The sequence below is a fragment of the Thalassophryne amazonica genome, chromosome 12 (genome assembly GCF_902500255.1).
Source record: "Thalassophryne amazonica chromosome 12, fThaAma1.1, whole genome shotgun sequence".
Lineage (NCBI taxonomy): Eukaryota > Metazoa > Chordata > Actinopteri > Batrachoidiformes > Batrachoididae > Thalassophryne > Thalassophryne amazonica.
The window spans coordinates 20,317,466-20,344,158 of record NC_047114.1 but is presented as its reverse complement, the minus strand read 5'-3'; the positions used below and the strand labels follow the sequence as shown (position 1 = coordinate 20,344,158).

The window sequence follows — 26,693 nt, the reverse complement described above, 5'->3', positions numbered from 1 at the left end:
ATTTAAATGCTTTTAAACGCTTACTGAGTGTTGTTAGAAGGAAAGGTGATGTAACATAGTGGTAAACATGCCACTGTCCCAGCTTTTTTGAAACGTGTTGCAGGCATCCATTTCAAAATGAGCAAATATTTACACAAAAACAATAAAGTTTATCAATTTGAACTTTAAATATCTTGTCTTTGTGGTGTATTCAATTGAATATAGGTTGAAGAGGATTTGCAAATCATTTTATTCTGTTTTTATTTACATTTTACACAACGTCCCAACTTCATTGGAATTAGGGTTGTACTATATATATTGTTGGATCCCTGTGACATGGTGTGAACCACGGCTGTTGTGTTGTCCTGCACAACCTGCATTTTGTTTACATAGGTGATAGTTGACATGTACTGAAAGCCCTGACTGAAACCCCATGGCATGCCACTGGTTGAAAGGCTTCATGTTCTCAAAAAGCTCCCAAGTAGAAGGAGGAAAAACATGTCTGACTGAGGGAGGGGAAAGGCACGGCAGAGAGGAGAGGATGAGGGGGAGGGGCGAGGCAGAGAGTGGAGGGGGAGGAGAGGAGGAGGGGGAGGGGCGAGGCAGAGAGTGGAGGGGGAGGAGAGGAGGAGGGGAGGGGCGAGGCAGAGAGTGGAGGGGGGAGGAGAGGAGGAGGGGGAGGGGCGAGGCAGAGAGTGGAGGGGGAGGAGAGGAGGAGGGGGAGGGGCGAGGCAGAGAGTGGAGGGGGAGGAGAGGAGGAGGGGGTAGAGTGCCTTGATTAGAGAGAGTCCCGTGACTTATGGTGCCATTTTTGGTTCAAAGCATTATTTGCTGTTAATGTGTCTGCATGTAAATCAAGCTATTTTTTATTTATTTGCTGAAATGCTGGGTTACTGTGCATTTGGATGCACAAATTGTCACAAGGGCTTCAAGATGTACAGATTCCCTTCAGATCCAAACAAGAAAAATTTGGGAAAATAAAGTCAGCTGTGTGGGATGGAAGCCATACATGTCAACCTATACGGATTGTCCGTAAATTATACGGGTTTTTTCCGAGTTTCAGAGTCATAGGGATATACAGATAAAGTCTTACAGATATTCAGAGTTTTCTTTTGTAAATTAATTTTTTTACTGTTGTTTTTCTTAACTCCGCGGACTTTCGGCCAGCCATCCACCATCTTTGTACTCCTCATAGAAGCTGTGTGATGACGTGCGCAAATGTGAGCATCCAATTGGAATTGGTTCACCGTCACATGGTTTTCCAATATCCAATCTTAGGGCAGAGCAGTCTCAGATGGTAGGGCCAAAGATTGTTAGGAGCAGTGATGTGTTACTCTGAGTTCTTGTTTCTGTAAAAATAGAACAGCTGTGTGACACTATATTCATGGGAAATATATTGAGTTTGTACAAAATACCCACAATGTACTTGTAGACATAGATTTTATTGACAGCAAGCAATTTTACTGTGGAGAAAGAGGATTTAACTGTGGAGGACTTCCACCATAAAAGAGCCCATGGAGATCCCTGGTTGTTGTTCATTCGGCTGCTCCCAGTTTTTGTTCGGGGTCACCACAGCGGATACAGCCCGATCCGCATTGGGAGTTGGCACAAGTTTTACGCCGGATGCCCTTCCTGATGCAACTCCAGTTTTACCTGGAGAAACACACACAGCCGCTGGTGTTCCAAAGAGGTCTCCCATCCAAGTACTAACCAGATCCTGCTTTGCTTAGCTTCTGAAATCTGATGGCAGACCTGGTGTTCGTTATTAATACTATATGGACAAAACCCCAGTTACGTGATACCGCTATGCGGTTGTGTGTACTGTAATAAAACTGATTTTGGTGCAATTTAGGAGGTTATAAGGATTTTGTGTTGATTTTATGGATTTTTTCACTTGGTTACACAGGTGGACCCTCAAAGGGGTTGACATGTATGGGAAGCCGACATCATCATCAAAGCTTTGAGAGGTAAATTTATTGTTCAGTCCCATGTATATTAAAACTCACTTAAACCATTGTTGTATAAACCAGATATTCGCAGTCACCAGACAAAAAAGTCCCAAAGTTATTTGTATTGTTTTCCATGTAATAAATACAGCATATAATGGATTTTGTACAGCGGAATTTTGCTCACATCGGATAAAATGTCCTGTCCAATCGCAATGTATTTCCACTAAACCCCTTGCATGTGGGACCAGAGTTTTTTTTCGATGATTAAAAGCCTGACTGTTTATTTTTTTTCACACCGTGCTCAGACTTGACGTGCACCTGTTAAATCGGACAGCGCAAAAAAACCGTGATTTGACACTTCACTCCCTCGTCTCTCATCATATCTTAATAGTTTTTACAGTGTGCACGCAGATTACATTTTGATAATGGATCAAATACATTGGCCATAAAAAAAAAATTTCAGAGGATATTTTGACCCTGTCATTAATGAGGCACACATCCCGATTCAGGATTCACGTAGATGTTCGGCGCCTCCCGACTTAACTAATCTGTTGCATACATATGGCCTGCATGGGATAAATGTCCCGTCTGATATCAATATATTACCATTAAAAACCCCAAGCAGTCTGGACATGCAGAGGTACAAATTAAAGTTCAGCGCTCTGACACTCACCAATTTGAGGAAAGTGGGATCAGAGTCATATTTGTGACTAAAAGTGTGACCGTTTATTTTTTCAAACCGTGTTCAGACTGGGACCTGAAGCCTGACATGCACCTGTTAAATCAGACACAAAAGGCTGTGATTTGACACTTTTCTGCTTTTAATCCTTCATCTCCTATCATATTATATAGCGCGCACGCTGATAAATGGACCAGAAAAGTCCACACATCAGCACAAAGTCAGTAAAAGAGGAAAATGTACAGCTTACCTTTGATTTGGAGGTGATGATTGTCGGTAGAAAAGTTGTTGAGGGTCAAATTAGTCCATAATAAAGCATAATCCAGAGACAGAGAACTTTAAATCTGTCACGCACGTCACTACATGACACAGTTAAAGAGCAGCAGCTGCATAAATCAGGCTTTAAATTCATTAAATAAATCATCATAAATTGTAAATTTATGTAAATTTGATAGCTTAACTATTTTTATATTTATTGTGATAGCACCTGGACCTGGATGTGTTGCTGTATGTGGTTAAATGATTTAAAAAATGTTGAAAACATTAAAGGTTCATTCATTAGTTCAGCTCAGTTTAACCCAAAATGGCACCATGTTCTGAGTTGAAGCCACACTCCAATCAAGGCACTCTAGGAGGGGGGAGCTTCACTCATTTTCACATGAAAAGAGCAACTGTACAAACTGTTTACTGTTTCCAAATGATCCCACAATCATTTATAGAAACTTAAAAAAAAAAAAAAATTCAGATTTCATTTCAACTGCCTTAAGCTGTTGTTCAAATATTGTTTTTTATATTTAGATTTAATTTATTCTGTTAACGAAAAGTTATGCAGTCCCACTTAAAAATGTTGGAAAAGCAAAACTGTCAATATGACAGAAACACTCAGCTACTGCGTGTAAATTTACATTCACAGTCAGTGTCACAGTGTTAAATTGTGAGACACAGGCCTCTCTTCCTCACTGGATTAAAAGGTACCGTGTGTCATTTTTGAAGTTGAGAGCAAACGCTATATCCATGATGAAATTTTAATGTTTTAACCTTTTATCATTATTAATAACCTTTTCAAGATAATTTATTTATTAACTTAGACTTTGACAGAAACATGCAGAAAAATTTGATATTAAATATTACAATGCAAGTCATTTTTTCTCAGTTATTCTTGCTGTCAATAAATCTAAACCACTCAAAATTGGTAAAGTAGGGCTTGCCAATAACATTTTAGAGGTATAAAACCCACATTAGAGGTATATAACATTTTAGAGGTATATAACCCACATTAGAGGTATATAACATTTTAGAGGTATATAACCCACATTAGAGGTATATAACATTTTAGAGGTATATAACCCACATTAGAGGTATATAACATTTTAGAGGTATAAAACCACATTAGAGGTATATAACATTTTAGAGGTATATAACCCACATTAGAGGTATATAACATTTTAGAGGATACTAACCCACATTAGAGGTATATAACATTTTAGAGGTATATAACCCACATTAAATAACACATCAGCAAAGGAACGACAATTTACCCAGACTGACTTCAAATATGAGTAAATTTAGTACTTTTTGGGCAGGGGTGGGGGGCGGGGTACTTGCTGCATTTTGGAAATGAGGAAGTGCCTCTGACCCAACAAGTGTACCAAAACATCATATTTAGGCTAGCATCTTAGATGTACCTTCTGGTAAATTGTAGCTCTAGTTTTGAGATCCACACAATTAATGTTCTCAAAATTTAAAATACTCATAATTTCTTCCAAGTCTTGAACTTGTGCAGGCCCTGATGTACTTGATATAAGCAAAATAACTCAGAAGCTGTTTGTTACAAAAGCCAAGCAATATTGTTGGTCATGTTCAAGCAAATAAAAACTGTGAAGTAATAATGGTTCTGTTTTTTTTTTAATGCTTTCAAAATAGGTGTCAGATCCGTATCGGCAAGACTAATCATTTAAAATATCGGATCAGATCGGAAGCCAAAAAAATCTGGATCAGGACATCCCTAAAATGGACCCAGATAAGTGAACCTTCAACTGTTCAACAACTGTCATTGTTATCAGTGATACAAAGTGGCTCACAAATTTTAATAATTTTAATATAATTTTTAATATAATTGTAATAACAGTAATAATAACAATAATTTGTGAACCCCAAAATAATTCCAACCAGGCTTAATCTATTAATTTTTGTGTTTAGTGCCGTTTTCCTTGATCGTCATGTCTCATCAACATATTGTCTCAGTAATAAAATTATTAATCATTATCCGTATTCTCAGTCACCTGTGTTTTGCACTTGTACATCTATAAATAAATCTGTAAATATTATGCTGGTTGTGTTGTCTGTGTCCAGTTGATGACAGATGTTTAATCAATCATGTCCAGAAACATATGTCTTTCAGATCAAAGGCGGATTAATATCAATCATAACGGAATTAAATTTAATTAAATATTGTTTCAACTTATATCTACTACATCTCTGTTCTGTTAGTTCACATTAAAATCATGCCAATATATCACAACAAATGCACATAAAATAATTAAATGTAACTCAAAATGTGACTCAATTCTGTAGTTGTGTGCCATAAAACCTTGAGGGGCAGCACGCTGTGACTTAGTGGTTAGGGCCCCCTTCACACATAACATGAAAGTTGGGCGAAAGAAGCAGAAACGGCCAAAATCCCGAACAAAAAACGACAATGGGGAACCGCACAAACATACCACTGCTGTCGGGAGGGACACACAGTCAGACAGGAAAGACTACGCAGCGACGGTTTAGGCATGCTCGTGCGCACACACGAACACAGTGCGCGCATGTGGAAAGTCACGCCACACAGCAGCGGAGCAGCAATTAAATGCTGGACATATGTACATAATGAACACAAATGTGTAACACAAAATAATCAGAGCGCAGATTCAGAACATTATAGCAACAATGAATGTACGGTTGAAATGTAAGACAGTTATGTTACTGGTGATGAATCTGTTCTCTCTGTAAAAAAAAAAAAAAAAAACCCACACCAAAACAAACAAACAAAAAAACACCACGATTGATAATAATTCCTGTTATACAGAGCAGACTTTTATGTTTTACATGAATTACCTACCTGATGCGCTCGTCTCATGAAGACATCAGCCAGGCTCTTGTCTCATGAAGAGCCAGCTCTCATATCATGAAGACATCAGCCGGCATGGCATGTCCAGTGCGCAGTGATCTTCTGGTTATCGCATTGCAAATGTGATACGTGTTTTAATTATTACAATGTTGGAAAATCCCTCAGATACACATGCCTCGCAGTGGTGTCCCATTAGGTGATTTTCTGCATGGCACAATATTCACCAACCATTTGTTGTGCTGATGCGGTGGTCAGCTGAGGCGATATGTGTTTTAATTTATTTCCACGTGAGGACAGAATGCTGACATCTGCACCTCACGGTGAAATTATGCAAGGTCATATTCTGCATGCCATGATAGGTGTTCTCCAGCTGTGACTTGTGAGCACAGATATCTGAACAGCTGCAGGACACAGGGACACGCCCACCTTTGTCTGCGGACCTTGTCACCTCACTGTTCTGTGATTTTTATTTTATGCATGTAGTTATCATTGTATGTATTATTACTTTTTGTCCTGCATCTGTCTGATGTCTGTGTTTTTAATTTAACACCTTGCATGCATGGTCGGGTCCAACTGACAGTCAGTCTGTGGTCAGCTGACATGCACTGAATGAGTTCACTCCTTTACCCTTATTTGTTTTATTTAATTTCCAGTCTTTCTGTCTGTCATGTAAACTACAACTACAATACACGCTCAGACACTGGCCCGTCCTCATGTAATCGTGTTTGTATGTAATTATCAGTGTGCCACGAGAGCATGAGTGGACGCCCACACATAGGCATTGCTTGAGTGTTGTCATGTTGTTCATGGCATGTGATGCTGTCTGCAGCTGAGTTGTTTTACACGGCGGTCAGCTGTCCAGCTGCATACTGTGCTGGAAAGCAATCGCACTCCAGGACCCTCAGCCACACCTGACAATGTTTGATCAAGGTGTGGGTGGGGGGGAACGACACACTCCACAGCCATTTGTGTTGGGGGGACACACCGCACTCTTACATGCCATTTGTGTGTGTGTGTGTGTGTGTGTGTGTGTGGGCAGGGGGAGCTCGGCACAGTAACACCCATGTGTGTTGCTTGTTACCAGCACACTCGTGTGGCACTTAGACATTTTTCACAGATAGCTTGAATGTAGTCATCTGCACTCCACTATCGTGCCGGGAGTGTGAGTAGCCCCGCCTTTTCTAAGTGCCCAGCGAGAGGTGTTGGATGTTCGTGTGTGCCAGCTGGAATTTGACCAACTCCGGCCAAGAGTGGGTCGAATGGCCATCGTACAGGATTCAACGCCTTTCAGCTGCTGCTGTGAAGGCTGCCTCGATCACATCATTCGGCCACGGTTCAACATGGCCGATGAAATCGTGCAGCTCCTCCAGCGCGGCACCATATGTCTGATCTGCATTTGACATGCCGTTCGAATGCTGCAAACATGATAAGATAGCAGTGCAACCTCATCTTGCCTGCCATTCAGATGGGTTTCTACCACAAGTGGCATGCAAATGTGGAGTGCATGTGCATTGCACGAATGGTTGTGGTGACTGCTGTACAAGGCATTTGAGGTGGCTCCAATTGTTCACAAATGGCAGACGATTCCTCCTTCATGCGCCATTCGGCCTCATTCATGCTATATGTGAAGGGGCCCTTAACACTGTTGCCTCACAGTGAGAGGGTCAAGGGATCACTTCCCACCTGTGGGCTTTCTGTATGGAGTTTGCATGTTCTCCCCATGTTTGCGTGGGTTCCCTCTTAGTGCTCTGGCTTCCTATCACACCCAAAGACATGCATGTCAGTTGAATTGAAAACTTATGTGCGCGTGGGTGTGAATGTGTAAAAAAATCTTCCAAAATCTTGGTCTGTATGTGGCCCTTCCACAGACTGGCATCCCGTCCAGGATGTACCCCACCTCATGCTCTGTGACTGCTTGGATAGGTTCCAGCTACCCCCTGCCGACCCTTAATTGGAGTAAGCAGGTATAGAAAATGAATGAAAAACACTCAGTAGACATACCCTCTGTCTGACATCCTTAATCATGTCATACATGTCTACCACCATAGATCTGGTGTAGGTTTCAGTCAACGGTGGAGGAAGATAGATGACCTGACACAAAGACAGAAATGTTCATGACAATTCATTAAGTTAATAATATATCAGAGATCAATAACAATGGTTCTGTACATATTAGTCATCACAATAGCAAACAAACAAACAAACAGGTCAGCTTTACAAGCATCAGTTAAATTTGTAGTGCAATTGACACGATCCAGAGTGTCATGGTGGAGTGACATAAACAAGGATTTAATACAAGAAAAGAAATCAAATTTACGCTCAAGTCTTGTGTGCCTTCCAGCAAACTGAGGCTGAAATTTTACAACTTTTTAAGAAAATCCTTTAACTAGTAATGACTTCATAACTTTCTTTGCTAACAAAATTTGAACTATTAGAGAAAAAATTACTCATAACCATCCCAAAGACGTATCGTTCTCTTTGGCTGCTTTCAGTGATGCCGGTATTTGGTTAGACTCTTTCTCTCCGATTATTCTGTCTGAGTTATTTTCATTAGTTACTTCATCCAAACCATCAACATGTTTATTAGACCCCATTCCTACCAGGCTGCTCAAGGAAGCCCTACCATTATTTAATGCTTCGATCTTAAATATGATCAATCTATCTTTGTTAGTTGGCTATGTACCACAGGCTTTTAAGGTGGCAGTAATTAAACCATTACTTAAAAAGCCATCACTTGACCCAGCTATCTTAGCTAATTATAGGCCAATCTCCAACCTTCCTTTTCTCTCAAAAATTCTTGAAAGGGTAGTTGTAAAACAGCTAACTGATCATCTGCAGAGGAATGGTCTGACTGAAGAGTTTCAGTCAGGTTTTAGAATTCATCATAGTACAGAAACAGCATTAGTGAAGGTTACAAATGATCTTCTTATGGCCTCGGACAGTGGACTCATCTCTGTGCTTGTTCTGTTAGACCTCAGTGCTGCTTTTGACTGCAGGATTGTCTTACAGACATAAAGACATGGATGACCTCTAATTTCCTGCTTTTAAACTCAGATAAAACTGAAGTTATTGTACTTGGCCCCACAAATCTTAGAAACATGGTGTCTAACCAGATCCTTACTCTGGATGGCATTACCCTGACCTCTAGTAACACTGTGAGAAATCTTGGAGTCATTTTTGATCAGGATATGTCATTCAAAGCGCATATTAAACAAATATGTAGGACTGCTTTTTTGCATTTACGCAATATCTCTAAAATCAGAAAGGTCTTGTCTCAGAGTGATGCTGAAAAACTAATTCATGCATTTATTTCCTCTAGGCTGGACTATTGTAATTCATTATTATCAGGTTGTCCTAAAAGTTCCCTAAAAAGCCTTCAGTTAATTCAAAATGCTGCAGCTAGAGTACTGACGGGGACTAGAAGGAGAGAGCATATCTCACCCATATTGGCCTCTCTTCATTGGCTTCCTGTTAATTCTAGAATAGAATTTAAAATTCTTCTTCTTACTTATAAGGTTTTGAATAATCAGGTCCCATCTTATCTTAGGGACCTCGTAGTACCATATCACCCCAATAGAGCGCCTCGCTCTCAGACTGCAGGCTTACTTGTAGTTCCTAGGGTTTGTAAGAGTAGAATGGGAGGCAGAGCCTTCAGCTTTCAGGCTCCTCTCCTGTGGAACCAGCTCCCAATTCAGATCAGGGAGACAGACACCCTCTCTACTTTTAAGATTAGGCTTAAAACTTTCCTTTTTGCTAAAGCTTATAGTTAGGGCTGGATCAGGTGACCCTGAACCATCCCTTAGTTATGCTGCTATAGATGTAGACTGCTGGGGGGTTCCCATGATGCACTGTTTCTTTCTCTTTTTGCTCTGTATGCACCACTCTGCATTTAATCATTAGTGATCGATCTCTGCTCCCCTCCACAGCATGTCTTTTTCCTGGTTCTCTCCCTCAGCCCCAACCAGTCCCAGCAGAAGACTGCCCCTCCCTGAGCCTGGTTCTGCTGGAGGTTTCTTCCTGTTAAAAGGGAGTTTTTCCTTCCCACTGTAGCCAAGTGCTTGCTCACAGGGGGTCGTTTTGACCGTTGGGGTTTTACATAATTATTGTATGGCCTTGCCTTACAATATAAAGCGCCTTGGGGCAACTGTTTGTTGTGATTTGGCGCTATATAAAAAAATTGATTGATTGATTGATTTCTTGTCCAGTTTCATAAGCACTGAGGATGTCATCTCTCACTGTGTTCAGATTTCTCATACCCTCAATTACAGGCATTTCTCTCCTCACGACATCTTCATCATGCTTGATCCTGGCCAGTCCAGCCTCTTTGTGCTTCTGACACTTAGCTTCCACAAATCTGGCCATGGCAGATGTATCTGCAGCTGTTGGGGCTCATGTCTGTCTGGCCTTTTTCATTGGTTGAGAAACCAATGATTCCATCACATATCTTTGAATCTTTGTTGAGAGTCTGCTCTAGAGTGTAATCACAGGGAACACGAGAGAAGTTCTGACATGAGCGTTGAACCGAAAATTGACCATCCATCATGTATGCATAGATGGCAGGGTGTGTTTCTGGAAGTTGAATCATGTCTGCCAAGTAAATGGATGCATATCTGGCATACCATTGGTGATCATATGCATGAAACCAAATTATTTCATGATTTGGTTCCACTCACCTCGGGTTGTCTGTTTATTTTGGTATCTCTGTGTATTCCTTTATTTTCGTCTCGTGTCCCGGCTTTTCCATTTGCCCTTTTGTTATACCTGTTGTTCATTAGTTGAGTTATTTGAGCCTCTCCCTCCTCACTGTTGTGTGCTGGTCGATTATGTTCAGTCCTTTCTGTCACATGTACTTCATCTGGTTATTCCACTTCATACAGTGGCTTGCAAAAGTATGTATTCAGCCCCTTGGTATTTCACACATTTTAATTTGTTTATGACATTTCAAATACAAAAAATAAACCAGGCTTCTCAATATAAAAATTTCTAAAATGATCTTCCTTGAACTCAAACTAAAAGTAAATCTCTACAACCTGACATAAATTAATTAAAAGCCAAGATAATGGGTTGCATAAGTAATAGAACCCTTTGGTATAATACCTGTAAATAATCAGTTTTATTGCCAGCTTTCTTCAGACAAGTCAGTGGATGGAAGCATTATTTGCTGTTAATGTGTCTGCATGTAAATCAAGCTATTTTTTATTTATTTGCTGAAATGCTGGGTTACTGTGCATTTGGATGCACAAATTGTCACAAGGGCTTCAAGATGTACAGATTCCCTTCAGATCCAAACAAGAAAAATTTGAGAAAATAAAGTCAGCTGTGTGGGATGGAAGCCATACATGTCAACCTATACGGATTGTCCGTAAATTATACGGGTTTTTTCCGAGTTTCAGAGTCATAGGGATATACAAATAAAGTCTTACGGATATTCAGTTTTCTTTTGTAAATTAATTTTTTTACTGTTGTTTTTCTTAACTCCGCGGACTTTCGGCCAGCCATCCACCATCTTTGTACTCCTCATAGAAGCTGTGTGATGACGTGCGCAAATGTGAGCATCCAATTGGAATTGGTTCACCGTCACATGGTTTTCCAATATCCAATCTTAGGGCAGAGCAGTCTCAGATGGTAGGGCCAAAGATTGTTAAGAGCTGTGATGTGTTACTCTGAGTTCTTGTTTCTGTAAAAATAGAACAGCTGTGTGACACTATATTCATGGGAAATATATTGAGTTTGTACAAAATACCCACAATGTACTTGTAGACAGATTTTATTGACAGCAAGCAATTTTACTGTGGAGAAAGAGGATTTAACTGCGGAGGACTTCCACCATAAAAGAGCCCATGGAGATCCCTGGTTGTTGTTCATTCGGCTGCTCCCAGTTTTTGTTCGGGGTCACCACAGCGGATACAGCCCGATCCGCATTGGGAGTTGGTGACCCTGAACCATCCCTTAGTTATACTGCTATAGACGTAGACTGCTGGGGGGTTCCCATGATGCACTGTTTCTTTCTCCTTTTGCTCTGTATGCACCACTCTGCATTTAATCATTAGTGATCGATCTCTGCTCCCCTCCACAGCATGTCTTTTTCCTGGTTCTCTCCCTCAGCCCCAACCAGTCCCAGCAGAAGACTGCCCCTCCCTGAGCCTGGTTCTGCTGGAGGTTTCTTCCTGTTAAAAGGGAGTTTTTCCTTCCCACTGTAGCCAAGTGCTTGCTCACAGGGGGTCGTTTTGACCGTTGGGGTTTTACATAATTATTGTATGGCCTTGCCTTACAATATAAAGTGCCTTGGGGCAACTGTTTGTTGTGATTTGGCGCTATATAAAAAAATTGATTGATTGAATTGATTGATTCCGCTCCAACATGAAGCTATATAACGGCTGATGCAACAGACAAGAGTTACACTATGCAGAGTTTCTCCAGTAATAGCTACAGAAGCCTATAACTGTACAGATGTGATGAGTGGTGTGGTAAGTAAGTAAGTAAGTAAAATTTATTTCTAAAGCACATTTAAACACAGTTTACACTGACCAAAGTGCTGTACATAGTTAAAAATAAATAAGTAAATATATTGGCAGGAAATATACAAAGAACAAAACAACTGAATACAACATCAGCAGCAAGATACAAACACAACAATCATTAACATGACAAGACATGGCATAACCAGTTAGCGGTTAATTAGTAGGGAATGCTAGTGTAAAAAGGTGTGTCTTGAGCTTGGATTTAAAAACAGTAATAGAAGGGGGATCTCTGATATCAGGAGGCAGATGGTTCCACAGTCTGGGACCAGCGACTGCAAAAGCTCTGTCCCCTTTTAACTTGAGGCGAGTTCGGGGGACATGAAGGAGACCTTTACTGGAAGATCTCAGAGACCTGGGAGCAACAGCGGAATGAATGACAGTAGCTATGTAGTTAGGGGCCAGGTCATGAAGAGCTTTAAAAACCATTAACAGTAATTTAAATTGGATCCTGTACTGGACAGGAAGCCAGTGTAATGTGGCTAGGACAGGTGAGATATGTTCATGTTTTTTTCTGTTAGTAAGCAACCTAGTAGCAGCATTTTGGACCATTTGAAGCTGTGACACCAGTTTTTGAGGGAGACCAAAGTAAAGGGAGTTATAGTAGTCTAGATGTGAAGTTATAAAAGCATGGATAACTTTTTCCAGGTCACTGTAACACAGAACAGATTTGAGTTTTGCAATGATTCTTAATTGATAGAAACTAGTTTTAACAACAGAAGAGATCTGTTTGTCAAGATTGAGTTGAGAGTCTAGAATTACACCCAGGTTTCTTGCATAGGTTTTGACAAATGAAGTGAGGGAGCCAACATTCCTGGAGATGGAGTTAATGGATTTTGGGGGGCCAAAAATTATAACCTCAGTTTTATCCTCATTTAACTGGAGGAAGTTATTGGCCATCCAGATTTTAATTTCTTTCAGGCAATCCAGGAGAGGCTGCAGGGAATTTCCAGATTTGAGAGGAAGATACAACTGAGAATCGTCGGCATAAAAGTGAAATGAAATATTAAATTTTCTGATTATGTTACCCAATGGAAGCATATATAAACAGAAAAGAACAGGACCCAGGATGGACCCCTGAGGGACCCATAAGACACAGGGGCAGGGGGTGAGGAGTACTGGCCTATAGACACAGAAAAGGTTCTTTGCTGGAGGTATGAGTGGAACCATTTTAGTGCAGAACCCTTAATCCCAATCCACTGTTCAAGCCGGGGTCAGCAAAATTGTGTGGTCTACAGTGTCAAATGCTGCACTCAAATCCAACAGGATAAGGATAGCATTGTCACCAGAGTTGAGAGTGAGCAGCAAGTCATTTGTTACTTTATCAAGGCTGTCTCAGTGCTATGGCGGGCCTTAAGCCAGATTGAAATGGCTCCAGGATCTCTACTGAATTGAGAAAGGAAAGCAGCTGTGTTAACACAACTTTTTCCATAATTGTGGAAATGAATGGTAGTTTGGAAATGGGCCTAATTTTTTTTTAAACATTTTGGGTCAAGGTTATGTTTTTTAAGCAGAGGCTGAACTACCGCATGCTTAAAACAAGTGGGAACAAAAGCATTAGCAAGGCAGAAATTCAAGATGATTTGAATGCCCGGACCAATGACATCAAATGCATCTTTGATCATTCAGGAAGGGATAGGGTCATGAGGAGCTGTTAAAGTTTTCATGTGTTTAACAATATCCCACAATTCAGTGTATGAAACTGCTTCAAAGTGGTCAAAGGTAGCTGTGGCACTGAAGAAGTGTGGGAGGGTATAAGATACAACAGGAGAAAACTGTGCCCTAATGTGGTTAATTATCTCAATGAAAAACTTTAGAAATTTGTCGCAGAGGTCAGTGGATGCCTTGACCTCTGGGGACCCCAGTGGATGCCTTGACCTCTGGGGACCCCTGGGGGTTAACAATGGAATTGATGCAATTAAACAAAATTTTTGGCCAGTGGGAGTGTTTTCCTGTGATAACAGAATAATGCTTAGCTCTAGCTTTCTTAGCAGCAGACTGAAAATCAATCAATTCAATTTTTTTTCAATCAATTTTTTTTTTTTATATATAGCGCCAAATCACAACAAACAGTTGCCCCAAGGCGCCTTATATTGTAAGGCAAGGCCATACAATAATTATGTAAAACCCCAACGGTCAAAACGACCCCCTGTGAGCAAGCACTTGGCTACAGTGGGAAGGAAAAACTCCCTTTTAACAGGAAGAAACCTACAGCAGAACCAGGCTCAGGGAGGGGCAGTCTTATGCTGGGACTGGTTGGGGCTGAGGGAGAGAACCAGGAAAAAGACATGCTGTGGAGGGGAGCAGAGATCGATCACTAATGATTAAATGCAGAGTGGTGCATACAGAGCAAAAGAGAAAGAAACAGTGCATCATGGGAACCCCCCAGCAGTCTACGTCTATAGCAGCATAACTAAGGGATGGTTCAGGGTCACCTGATCCAGCCCTAACTATAAGCTTTAGCAAAAAGGAAAGTTTTAAGCCTAATCTTAAAGGTAGAGAGGGTGTCTGTCTCCCTGATCTGAATTGGGAGCTGGTTCCACAGGAGAGGAGCCTGAAAGCTGAAGGCTCTGCCTCCCATTCTACTCTTAAAAACCCTAGGAACTACAAGTAAGCCTGCAGTCTGAGAGCGAAGCGCTCTATTGGGGTGATATGGTACTATGAGGTCCCTAAGATAAGATGGGACCTGATTATTCAAAACCTTATAAGTAAGAAGAAGAATTTTAAATTCTATTCTAGAGTTAACAGGAAGCCAATGAAGAGAGGCCAATATGGGTGAGATATGCTTTCTCCTTCTAGTCCCCGTTAGTACTCTAGCTGCAGCATTTTGAATTAACTGAAGGCTTTTTAGGGAACTTTTAGGACAACCTGATAATAATGAATTACAATAGTCCAGCCTAGAGGAAATAAATGCATGAATTAGTTTTTCAGCATCACTCTGAGACAAGACCTTTCTAATTTTAGAGATATTGCGTAAATGCAAAAAAGCAGTCCTACATATTTGATTAATATGCGCTTTGAATGACATATCCTGATCAAAAATGACTCCAAGATTTCTCACAGTATTACTAGAGGTCAGGGTAATGCCATCCAGAGTAAGGATCTGATTAGACACCATGTTTCTAAGCTTTGTGGGGCCAAGTACAATAACTTCAGTTTTATCTGAGTTTAAAAGCAGGAAATTAGAGGTCATCCATGTCTTTATGTCTGTAAGACAATCCTGCAGTTTAGCTAATTGGTGTGTGTCCTCTGGCTTCATGGATAGATAAAGCTGGGTATCATCTGCGTAACAATGAAAATTTAAACAATACCGTCTAATAATACTGCCTAAGGGAAGCATGTATAAAGTGAATAAAATTGGTCCTAGCACAGAACCTTGTGGAACTCCATAATTAACTTTAGTCTGTGAAGAAGATTCCCCATTTACATGAACAAATTGTAATCTATTAGACAAATATGATTCAAACCACCGCAGCGCAGTGCCTTTAATACCTATGGCATGCTCTAATCTCTGTAATAAAATGTTATGGTCAACAGTATCAAAAGCAGCACTGAGGTCTAACAGAACAAGCACAGAGATGAGTCCACTGTCCGAGGCCATAAGAAGATAATTTGTAACCTTCACTAATGCTGTTTCTGTACTATGATGAATTCTAAAACCTGACTGAAACTCTTCAAATAGACCATTCCTCTGCAGATGATCAGTTAGCTGTTTTACAACTACCCTTTCAAGAATTTTTGAGAGAAAAGGAAAGTTGGAGATTGGCCTATAATTAGCTAAGATAGCTGGGTCAAGTGATGGCTTTTTAAGTAATGGTTTAATTACTGCCACCTTAAAAGCCTGTGGTACATAGCCAACTAACAAAGATAGATTGATCATATTTAAGATCGAAGCATTGAATAATGGTAGGGCTTCCTTGAGCAGCCTGGTAGGAATGGGGTCTAATAAACATGTTGATGGTTTGGATGAAGTAACTAATGAAAATAACTCAGACAGAACAATCGGAGAGAAAGAGTCTAACCAAATACCAGCATCACTGAAAGCAGCCAAAGATAACGATACATCTTTGGGATGGTTATGAGTAATTTTTTCTCTAATAGTTAAAATTTTGTTAGCAAAGAAAGTCATGAAGTCATTACTAGTTAAAGTTAATGGAATACTCAGCTCAATAGAGCTCTGACTCTTTGTCAGCCTGGCTACAGTGCTGAAAAGAAACCTGGGGTTGTTCTTATTTTCTTCAATTAGTGATGAGTAGAAAGATGTCCTAGCTTTACGGAGGGCTTTTTTATAGAGCAACAGACTCTTTTTCCAGGCTAAGTGAAGATCTTCTAAATGAGTGAGACGCCATTTCCTCTCCAACTTACGGGTTATCTGCTTTAAGCTACGAGTTTGTGAGTTATACCACGGAGTCAGGCACTTCTGATTTAAAGCTCTCTTTTTCAGAGGAGCTACAGCATCCAAAGTTGTCTTCAATGAGGATGTAAAACTATTGACGAGATACTCTATCTCACTTACAGAGTTTAGGTAGCTACTCTGCACTGTGTTGGTATATGGCATTAGAGAACATAAAGAAGGAATCATATCCTTAAACCTAGTTACAGCGCTTTCTGAAAGACTTCTAGTGTGATGAAACTTATTCCCCACTGCTGGGTAGTCCATCAGAGTAAATGTAAATCAATCAATCAATCAATTTTTTTTTTATATAGCGTCAAATCACAACAAACAGTTGCCCCAAGGCGCTCTACACTGTAAGGCAAGGCCATACAACAACCATGTAAAACCCCAACGGTCAAAACGACCCCCTGTGAGCAAGCACTTGGCTACAGTGGGAAGGAAAAACTCCCTTTTAACAGGAAGAAACCTCCAGCAGAACCAGGCTCAGGGAGGGGCAGTCTTCTACTGGGACTGGTTGGGGCTGAGGGAAAAAACCGGGAAAAAGACATGCTATGGAGGGGAGCAGAGATCGATCACTAATGATTAAATGCTGAGTGGTGCATACAGAGCAAAAAGAGAAAGAAACAGTGCATCATGGGAACCCCCCAGCAGTCTACGTCTATAGCAGCATAACTAAGGGATGGTTCAGGGTCACCTGATCCAGCCCTAACTATAAGCTTTAGCAAAAAGGAAAGTTTTAAGCCTAATCTTAAAAGTAGAGAGGGTGTCTGTCTCCCTGATCTGAATTGGGAGCAGGTTCCACAGGAGAGGAGCCTGAAAGCTGAAGGCTCTGCCTCCCATTCTACTCTTACAAACCCTAGGAACTACAAGTAAGCCTGCAGTCTGAGAGCGAAGTGAACATTTAACATTTCTTAAATGTTATTAAGAAATGATCAGACAGAAGGGAGTTTTCAGGGAATACTGTTAAGTCTTCTATTTCCATACCATAAGTCAGAACAAGATCTAAGATATGATTAAAGTGGTGGGTGGACTCATTTACATTTTGAGCAAAGCCAACTGAGTCTAATAATAGATTAAATGCAGTGTTGAGGCTGTCATTCTCAGCATCTGTGTGGATGTTAAAATCGCCCACTATAATGATCTTATCTGAGCTAAGCACTAAGTCAGACAAAAGGTCTGAAAATTCACAGAGAAACTCACAGTAACGACCAGGTGGACGATAGATAATAACAAATAAAACTGGTTTTTGGGACTTCCAATTTGGATGGACAAGACTAAGAGTCAAGCTTTCAAATGAATTAAAGCTCTGTCTGGGTTTTTGATTAATTAATAAGCTGGAATGGAAGATTGCTGCTAATCCTCTGCCCGTGCTACGAGCATTCTGACAGTTAGTGTGACTCGGGGGTGTTGACTCATTTAAACTAACATATTCATCCTGCTGTAACCAGGTTTCTGTAAGGCAGAATAAATCAATATGTTGATCAATTATTATATCATTTACCAACAGGGACTTAGAAGAGAGAGACCAAATGTTTAATAGACCACATTTAACTGTTTTAGTCTGTGGTGCAGTTGAAGGTGCTATATTATTTTTTCTTTTTGAATTTTTATGCTTAAATAGATTTTTGCTGGTTATTGGTGGTCTGGGAGCAGGCACCGTCTCTACGGGGATGGGGTAATGAGGGGATGGCAGGGGGAGAGAAGCTGCAGAGAGGTGTGTAAGACTACAACTCTGCTTCCTGGTCCCAACCCTGGATAGTCACGGTTTGGAGGATTTAAGAAAATTGGCCAGATTTCTAGAAATGAGAGCTGCTCCATCCAAAGTGGGATGGATGCCGTCTCTCCTAACAAGACCAGGATTTCCCCAGAAGCTTTGCCAATTATCTATGAAGCCCACCTCATTTTTTGGACACCACTCAGACAGCCAGCAATTCAAGGAGAACATGCAGCTAAACATGTCACTCCCGGTCCGATTGGGGAGGGGCCCAGAGAAAACTACAGAGTCCATCATTGTTTTTGCAAAGTTACACACCGATTCAATGTTAATTTTAGTGACCTCCGATTGGCGTAACCAATTACTGCCGACGTGAATTACAATCTTACCAAATTTACGCTTAGCCTTAGCCAGCAGTTTCAAATTTCCTTCAATGTCGCCTGCTCTGGCCCCCAGAAGACAATTGACTATGGTTGCTGGTGTCGCTAAATTCACATTTCTCAAAACAGAGTCGCCAATAACCAGAGTTTGATCCTCGGCGGGTGTGTCGTCGAGTGGGGAAAAACGGTTAGAAATGTGAACGGGTTGGCGGTGTACACGGGGCTTCTGTTTAGAACTACGCTTCCTCCTCACAGTCACCCAGTCAGCCTGCTTTCCCGGCTGCTCGGGATCTGCCAGGGGGGAACTAACGGTGGCTAAGCTACCTTGGTCCGCACCGACTACAGGGGCCTGGCTAGCTGTAGAATTTTCCACGGTGCGGAGCCGAGTCTCCAATTCGCCTAGCCTGGCCTCCAAAGCTACGAATAAGCTACACTTATTACAAGTACCATTACTGCTAAAGGAGGCCGAGGAATAACTAAACATTTCACACCCAGAGCAGAAAAGTGCGGGAGAGACAGGAGAAGCCGCCATGCTAAACCGGCTAAGAGCTAGTAGCTGCGCTAAGCTAGCGGATTCCTAAAAACACACAAAGTGAATAATGTGTAAATAATTTAGAGGTGATTCAGCAGAAGGAGTGCTTTAGTTAAGGCACGTGAAGATTACACTGTGAAACAAATCGTAATCTAGATAACTAGATCAATCTAACTGCACAGATTAAACAGCTAACAGATACAGAAAAACACCGCTGTGCTCCGGAACAGGAAGTGATACAATACCGCAGTGAGAGCCAACCACCAGTAGAGGCAAGCAAGAGCAAAGAGCTGATCTAACAGAGAAGTTTTGAAAATTTCTACAGACAGCATGAGGTGGTCTTTCTTCCATTTCCGCTCAGCTCTACAGCAAACCTGCCTGAGGAGGCGGGTAGATTCATCATGCCACTGTTGGGATTTCAAATTGGCACGTCTGAATTTAAGAGGGGCCACAGTGTCTAAGATGGCAACACAGGAATTATTAAAAAGAAGCATCAACTCCTCTGGACTAGAGAGTAGCTGATGTGCAGTGGAAAGACTAGTGGTAATGTCATTTGATAAATAAAATTCAGAGAAATTCTTTACAGTGCAAGAGTTAATGTGACGGGAGTAATGGCTCAAGGATCTGGTTGTAAACAAGGGGTGACATAACTTTACATTGAACACAATAGGCATATGATCTGAGATAGATATGTCCTCAAAGCACATGGAATCAATGGAAAACCCATAGGTTAAAATGAGATCTAGAGTGTGGCCATGAACATGGGTTGGCTGATTAATGTGTTGGGTAAGGCCAAAAGATTCCAATAAAGAACAAAACTCGCTAACCATGGGTTTTCCAGGGCAGCAGACATAAATATTAAAATCACCTAAAACCAACAATCGGTCATAGAATGTAACATAATGAGCCTGTTGTGTGGGCCGCCAGAAGAGGAGGTACTGCTGGCCCACCACCAGAGGGCGCCCTGCCTGAAGTGCAGGCTTCAGGCATGAGAGGGCGCTGCCGCCACGGACACAGCCGGGAGTGACAGCTGTCACTCATTATTTCCTGACAGCTGTCACTCATTCTTCATCATCTCACTCCATAAAACCCAGACGTCATCTCCACCTCATCGCCGAGATATTGTACTTCTATGGCGGTAACTTTCTCTGCCTGTATTGATTGATTGTGTTGCAGCTGTCTAACCGGAGGACCGGCGTGGATCGCGACTGTTTGTCCTACTTCCCGTCAGATAAGTGGTTACACAGACGCTGCACGAGTGTGTATTAGAGGTGGAGGTGGCATTCCCACCGTTGTTGTTACGGGGTGTACACACACCCACACTTGACTGTCTTTGCTCTTCGTCAGCAGTACCAGATCCGACAGTCGGGGACGGTGATCACCTGGGAATTTGGGACTTGGCGGCTCCAGTATTCACCAGGTTCAGTGGCGGCGGAAATCGTGTGGTTCCGGCTCTTCTCAGGACAGACGTCTTCTATCCTCGAGCCTGCCCACACGTCACCTTTGTGGATTGACTGTTATCAGATTCTGAGATTGTCTTTATATTCGTTGTGCACCTTCACAACATTAAATTGTTACTTTTTGGCTCAGCTATTGACCGTTCATTTGCGCCCCCTGTTGTGGGTCCGTGTCACTACACTTTCACAACAGAGACAGGAGAGTTGAAAAGTAATTTATGAAGTTTTTACCTGATTTTGGCTGTCGGTATACAAGTACACACACCAGTGGGGTTGTCGTGGAGTCAACTTTTATGCACTGAACTTCAAATGATGAAATGCGCTGAACAGGGATTGACTGTACCTTGAATCGGTTTTTAAAAACCAAAGCTACTCCACCACCTCTACCCGAACCTCTCGGAGTGCTTATATATGAACAGTTTGCGGGGTATATCATAATTTTATACAGGAGGTACAGGAGGTTCATTAAGGGCTATAGTCAGGTAGTTGGTCCCCTTACAGCCCTGACCTCCACAAAAGTCCCCTTCACCTGGTCGGATTGGTGCGAAGCCGCATTTAGGGAGTTGAAACACCGGTTTTTGACTGCGCCAGTTCTGGTGCAGCCCGATCCTAACCGCCAGTTCGTTGTTGAAGTGGATGCCTCTGACTCAGGGATAGGAGCCGTGCTGTCCCAGAGCAGGGAGTCCAATAAGGTTCTCCACCCTTGTACCTATTTCTCCCGCAGGTTGACCCGGCAGAGCGGAACTATGACGTCGGCAATCGGGAACTCCTGGCGGTGAAAGAGGCCCTTGAGGAGTGGAGACACCTGTTGGAGGGAGCTGTGGTTCCATTCACGGTTTTCACTGACCATCGGAACCTGGAGTACATATGGACCGCTAAGCGTCTGAACCCCAGGCAACCCGTTGGTCACTGTTTTTTGGTCGTTTTAACTTCCAGATCACCTATTGCCCCGGGACCAAAAACCAGGGGTCTGACGCACTGTCCCGGGTGCATGAAGAGGAGGTTAAAACAGAGCTGTTGGATCCACCGGACACCATCTTGCCACCATCTCGTCCACTGTTGTCACCACACTCACGTGGGACATAGAGGAAGTGTTCAGGGAGGCCCTGACTTGTCACCCGGACCCCGGCGGTGGACCAACTAACTGATTGTACGTCCCACCAGACGCAAGGACTGCAGTTTTGGACTTCTGTCACGGTTCCAAGCTCTCCTGCCATCCAGGGGTGCGAAGAACCATGGCGGTGGTCCAGCAGCGGTTCTGGTGGGCATCAATGGAAGCAAACGTCCGGGATTATGTCCGGGCCTGCACAACATGTGCCAGGGGCAAGGCCGTCCATCAGACAGAGAAGGGACTCCTCCAGCCGTTGCCCGTGCCTCGACGCCCCTGGTCGCACATCGGCCTGGACTTTGTTCTGGGCCTCCCTGCGTCCCAGGGAATGACAACCATCCTGACGATAGTGGACCGGTTCTCCAAGGTGGCCCACTTCGTGGCCCTCCCGAAGCTCCCGACGGCCCAAGAGACCGCAGACCTCCTGGTCCACCACGCTGTGCGTCTGCATGGTATCCCAACTGACATCGTCGTCCCCAGTTCTCCTCGCAAGTCTGGAGGAGTTTCTGTAGGGAACTGGGGGCCACCGCAAGCCTGTTGTCCGGGTACCACCCCCAGACCAACGGACAAGCAGAGCGTGCTAAACAAGATCTGGAGCAGGCCCTGAGGTGTGTAACCTCCGCACACCCTACGGCCTGGAGTCAACACCTGGCCTGGATCGAGTATGCCCACAACAGCCAGATCTCATCAGCGACCAGCCTCTCCCCATTTGAAGTGTGTTTGGGGTACCAGCCCCTATTATTCCCAGCTGTGGAGGGAGAGGTCAAGGTCCCCTCGGTCCAGGCCCACCTCAGAAGGTGCCGGCGGGTGTGGCGGACAGCCCGCTCTGCCCTTCTGAGAGCCCGGACGCGGGCGAAGACCCATGCAGGCTGCCGACAAGCCCCGGCCCCCGCTTACCAGCCTGGGCAGGAGGTCTGGCTTTCCACCAAAAACATCCCTCTGCACACGAACTCACCCAAGTTGACTGATCGCTACATTGCACCATTCCCCATCATAAAAGTCATCAGTCCGGCTGCAGTGAAGCTCAGACTCCCTGCTTCACTGCGGATACATCCTGTGTTCCACGTTTCAAAGGTCAAACCATATCACACATCAGACCTCTGCACCCCCGGATCAGCACCGCCTCCTGCCCGCATCATCGACGGCGAGCCAGCCTGGACAGTAAGGAGGCTCCTTGATGTTCGCCGGAGGGGTCGGGGTTACCAGTATCTGGTGGATTGGGAGGGGTACGGACCTGAAGAGCGCTCCTGGGTGAAGAGGAGCTTCATCCTGGATTCGGCTCTCCTGGCCGACTTCTACCAGCGACACCCCAACAAGCCGGGTCGGGCGCCAGGAGGCGCACGTTAATGGGGGCCCTGTTGTGTGGGCCGCCCGAAGAGGAGGTACTGCTGGCTCACCACCAGAGGGCACCCTGCCTGTCGTCGGGTTTCAGGCATGAGAGGGCGTAGTCGCCTTACAGGAGCACCGCATCTGACAGCTGTCACCCATTATTCATCAGCATCATCCATAAAGGCCTGGGAGAGACACCATACCTCTGCCGAGTTATCTGCTTACCCTCAAGGTAAACAACTCAGCCGTTTTGTGCCGTACGCACACGTTTTTGCATCTGACCTTTTTGCAGTCGTAACCTTTTGTACACTTGCAGCTTGTAGCCGAGTTTGTGAAAGCTGGAGGAGTTGGCGTCTCCACTCCTCACTGCAGACTTGATTTAAGTGATACATAAGGCACTGCACGTACTCTGTGTTCCTGTGTTTGGAGGTGGATGTTTTTCCCTCAGGAAGGAACTGTATTTTTGCTGACTGTTTTCTGGGTGTACACACACCCACCTTTAACCTGTCTCTTTTCCTGCCAGCAGTACCGGATCTGACAGCTGGAAGCGGTGGCCACCTGGGGACTCAGGACTTGGCGGCTCCAGTGTGTTACAGATCTCCGTTGGCGGTGGAACCTTGTGGGTCCCGGCTCTTCTCTGGTTAGGCGTCTCCTACCCTCGGGCCTGCCCACTCGTCACCGAGTTTTGTGATTGACAGACTAAATGTATATCTGGTTGTGTGTGCACATTTGCAGAATAAATTGTTATTTATTTGGACTTCCTACTGGCCGTTCATTTACGCCCCCTGGCGTGGGTCCGTGTACTTCACTTTCCCAACATGCTTTCCTCTTTGAAAGCCTGAGGAAAATGGGACATTCAAGACATTGTTCAGAAGAACAGTGTAGTTTGATTAAAAAGTTGATTGGAGAGGGGAAACTTATACTCAGGTGCAAAAAATTATAGGCTGTTCATCTACAATGATCTCCAGTGCTTTAAAATGGACCAAAAATTTGGGTAAAGACTCTCTCCAACAGGGTTCGTACACAGACAGAAAAGGATGTGCTCGCTAAAGGACTAAATTTCTCAGTGACCCCTAAACATATACTGACAGTAGATTACATCACTGCAGTAGAGTCAGCCATTAAACATAACAGTTTGTCAGAGTCAGAAGCTGGGGACCTCCAACTAAGAGTCACAGCAGTGCTGAACAGTGCTAAGCCTCCGTCCAAAATCACAGGAGAAGAACGGAAAGCTTTGTCAGCACTGCAAAAGGACCAAAGCATCCTTATCCTGCCAGCGGATAAAGGCAGATGCACGGTGGTCCTGAACACATTGGACTACGAGGCCAAGATCAACAACTTGCTCAGTGACTCCAATACATACGAACGTCTGAAGAGAGACCCCACGAGCGGCTATAAGAAGAAAATCATTAGCTACCTCCAAAACCTGGAGAAAGAGGGACTCATCGACAGGCAGACATACTACAGACTGTACCCTAGGGACGCCACTCCGTGCATCTATGGACTGCCCAAAATCCACAAACAGGATGTGCCACTCAGGCCTATTGTATGTAGCACAGACTCCATCATGTACAATTTGGCCAAGCACCTCAAGTGAATTTTGGCTCCTCTAGTGGGTAACTCAGACCACCATGTGGAGAACACACAAGATCAAGGACCTACAGCTGGAGGCAGATGAAACTATGGTGTCATTTGATGTGACATCATTGTTCACCTGCATCCCCACCGCTGAGGCCGTCTCAGCTGTGAGGCAGAGACTGCTGGAGGATGTGTCTCTACTTGAAAGGACCAAACTCACACCAGACCACATCTGCCAACTCTTGGAGATCTGTCTCAACACCACATATTTCCTGTTTAGGGGGAATTACTACAGGCAGATTCATGGTTGTGCGATGGGGTCTCCGGTATCCCCCATTGTGGCCAATCTGTACATGGAGTGAGTGGAGAAGACAGCCTTGACGTCTTTCACGGGCATCTCTCCCAGTCACTGTTTCAGATATGTTGATGACACATGGGTTAAAATCAAGCAACAGGAAGTTGAAGACTTTACAGAACACATCAACTCGGTGGACACCAACATCAAGTTCACACGTGAGGATGCCAGAAACAACCATTTAGCCTTCTTGGACTGTGATGTTACGATTGGAGAGAACAGGCAGCTCCAGACAGGGGTTTACAGAAAACCAACTCACAATGACCAATATCTGCTCTTTGGCTCAAACCACCCCCTTGAACACAAGCTCGGGGTGATCAGGACGCTTCAACACAGAGCCCTACAGGTGCCCACAATGGCAGAGGGAAGGGCTAAAGAACAACAATGTGTCCAGAAAGCCCTCACAGTATGTGGGTACCCACGATGGTCCCTGGACAAAGTGCAGAAGTCCCAGAGTTCAAAGAGACCAGATAGACAGACAAGAGACGAAGACAAGAAGAAGAGGAGTGTCTCTCCCTTATTTAGCAGGAGTAGGGGAAAAACTACAGAGGATCTTCAGAAAGCACAAAATCCCAGTTTACTTTAAACCGATTAAGACCTTGAGACAGAAATTAGTTCACCCTAAGGACATGATCCCTAGTTACAAACAGAGCAATGTAGTATATTCTATCAGATGTCAGCAAAACTGTAACGAACACTACATAGGTGAGACTAAGCAACCTTTACACAAAAGGCTATACCAGCACCGCAGAGAGGGCACCAGTGGACCTCAGTCTGCAGTTCATCTCCACCTTAAAGACACTAACCACACGTTTGAGGACAAGGAAGTTAAAATATTAGCCAGAGAGAAGAAATGGTTTGAGAGAGGGGTCAAGGAGGCATTCTTTGTGAAACGTTTGAAACCCAGCCTTAACCGGGGAGGGGGTCTGAGACACGCTTTGTCCCCTGTTTACAATGGGGTAATCAGGTCAAAGGAGTTTCAGTCTTTTGTTCATGGTAATGAGTCATTCACGTCATCACGAAAGTCATCAAGGGAGCCATCAAGAAAGGCATCCATCCCTTCATTAGGAGGGACAGCTGCCCTGTCATTAGGAGAGTGCTAACTAGAGCACAATAGTTGCTAATTAGAGCTATTGTTTAGTCACTAGCCTATAGCAGTTTGCCTCTCAGTAGGAGGGGTGTGGTTAGGTTTAAAACTCAAGCTTTTGTTGACTTCTGTTCATTCGTCTCTACAAGAGTCAGACAGAAGTCAGACTTCCAGAGCAAGAATTTTAGCTGAGGAAGCTTCTGCGGTTTGAAGCGAAACGTCCTCGCGTCAAGCAACCCATTCCAGTCGAACATTCAAGCTTCTCTACTATAAGTAAATGAGCAAAATCTTGGTTCCAAACCAACAAAATTAATGCCTTGCAGATGTGAAGAAATCATTAAAAACTGTGGTTATACAACTAAATACTAGTTTAGTGATTCACAGGATTGCTAAAAAAGCAGTTTGAACATAATAGTTTTGAGTTTGTAGCGTCAACAGCAGATGCTACTATTATTGTGAACACCCCCTTTTCTACTTTTTTTGCTCATAGCCCAATTTCATAGCCTTAAGAGTGTGC

General features: G+C 43.4%; 1 protein-coding gene across 1 annotated transcript in view; it reads right to left on the bottom strand.

The window, feature by feature from the left end:
• The window catches only part of fam151a (family with sequence similarity 151 member A), a 62,396-nt gene that overhangs the window by 23,096 nt on the left and 12,607 nt on the right, over positions 1 to 26,693 (bottom strand). The window contains exon 5 of the mRNA XM_034182693.1: positions 7,724 to 7,813. Coding sequence (XP_034038584.1) covers positions 7,724 to 7,813 — 90 coding nt within the window. The remainder of the gene's footprint in view (positions 1 to 7,723; positions 7,814 to 26,693) is intronic.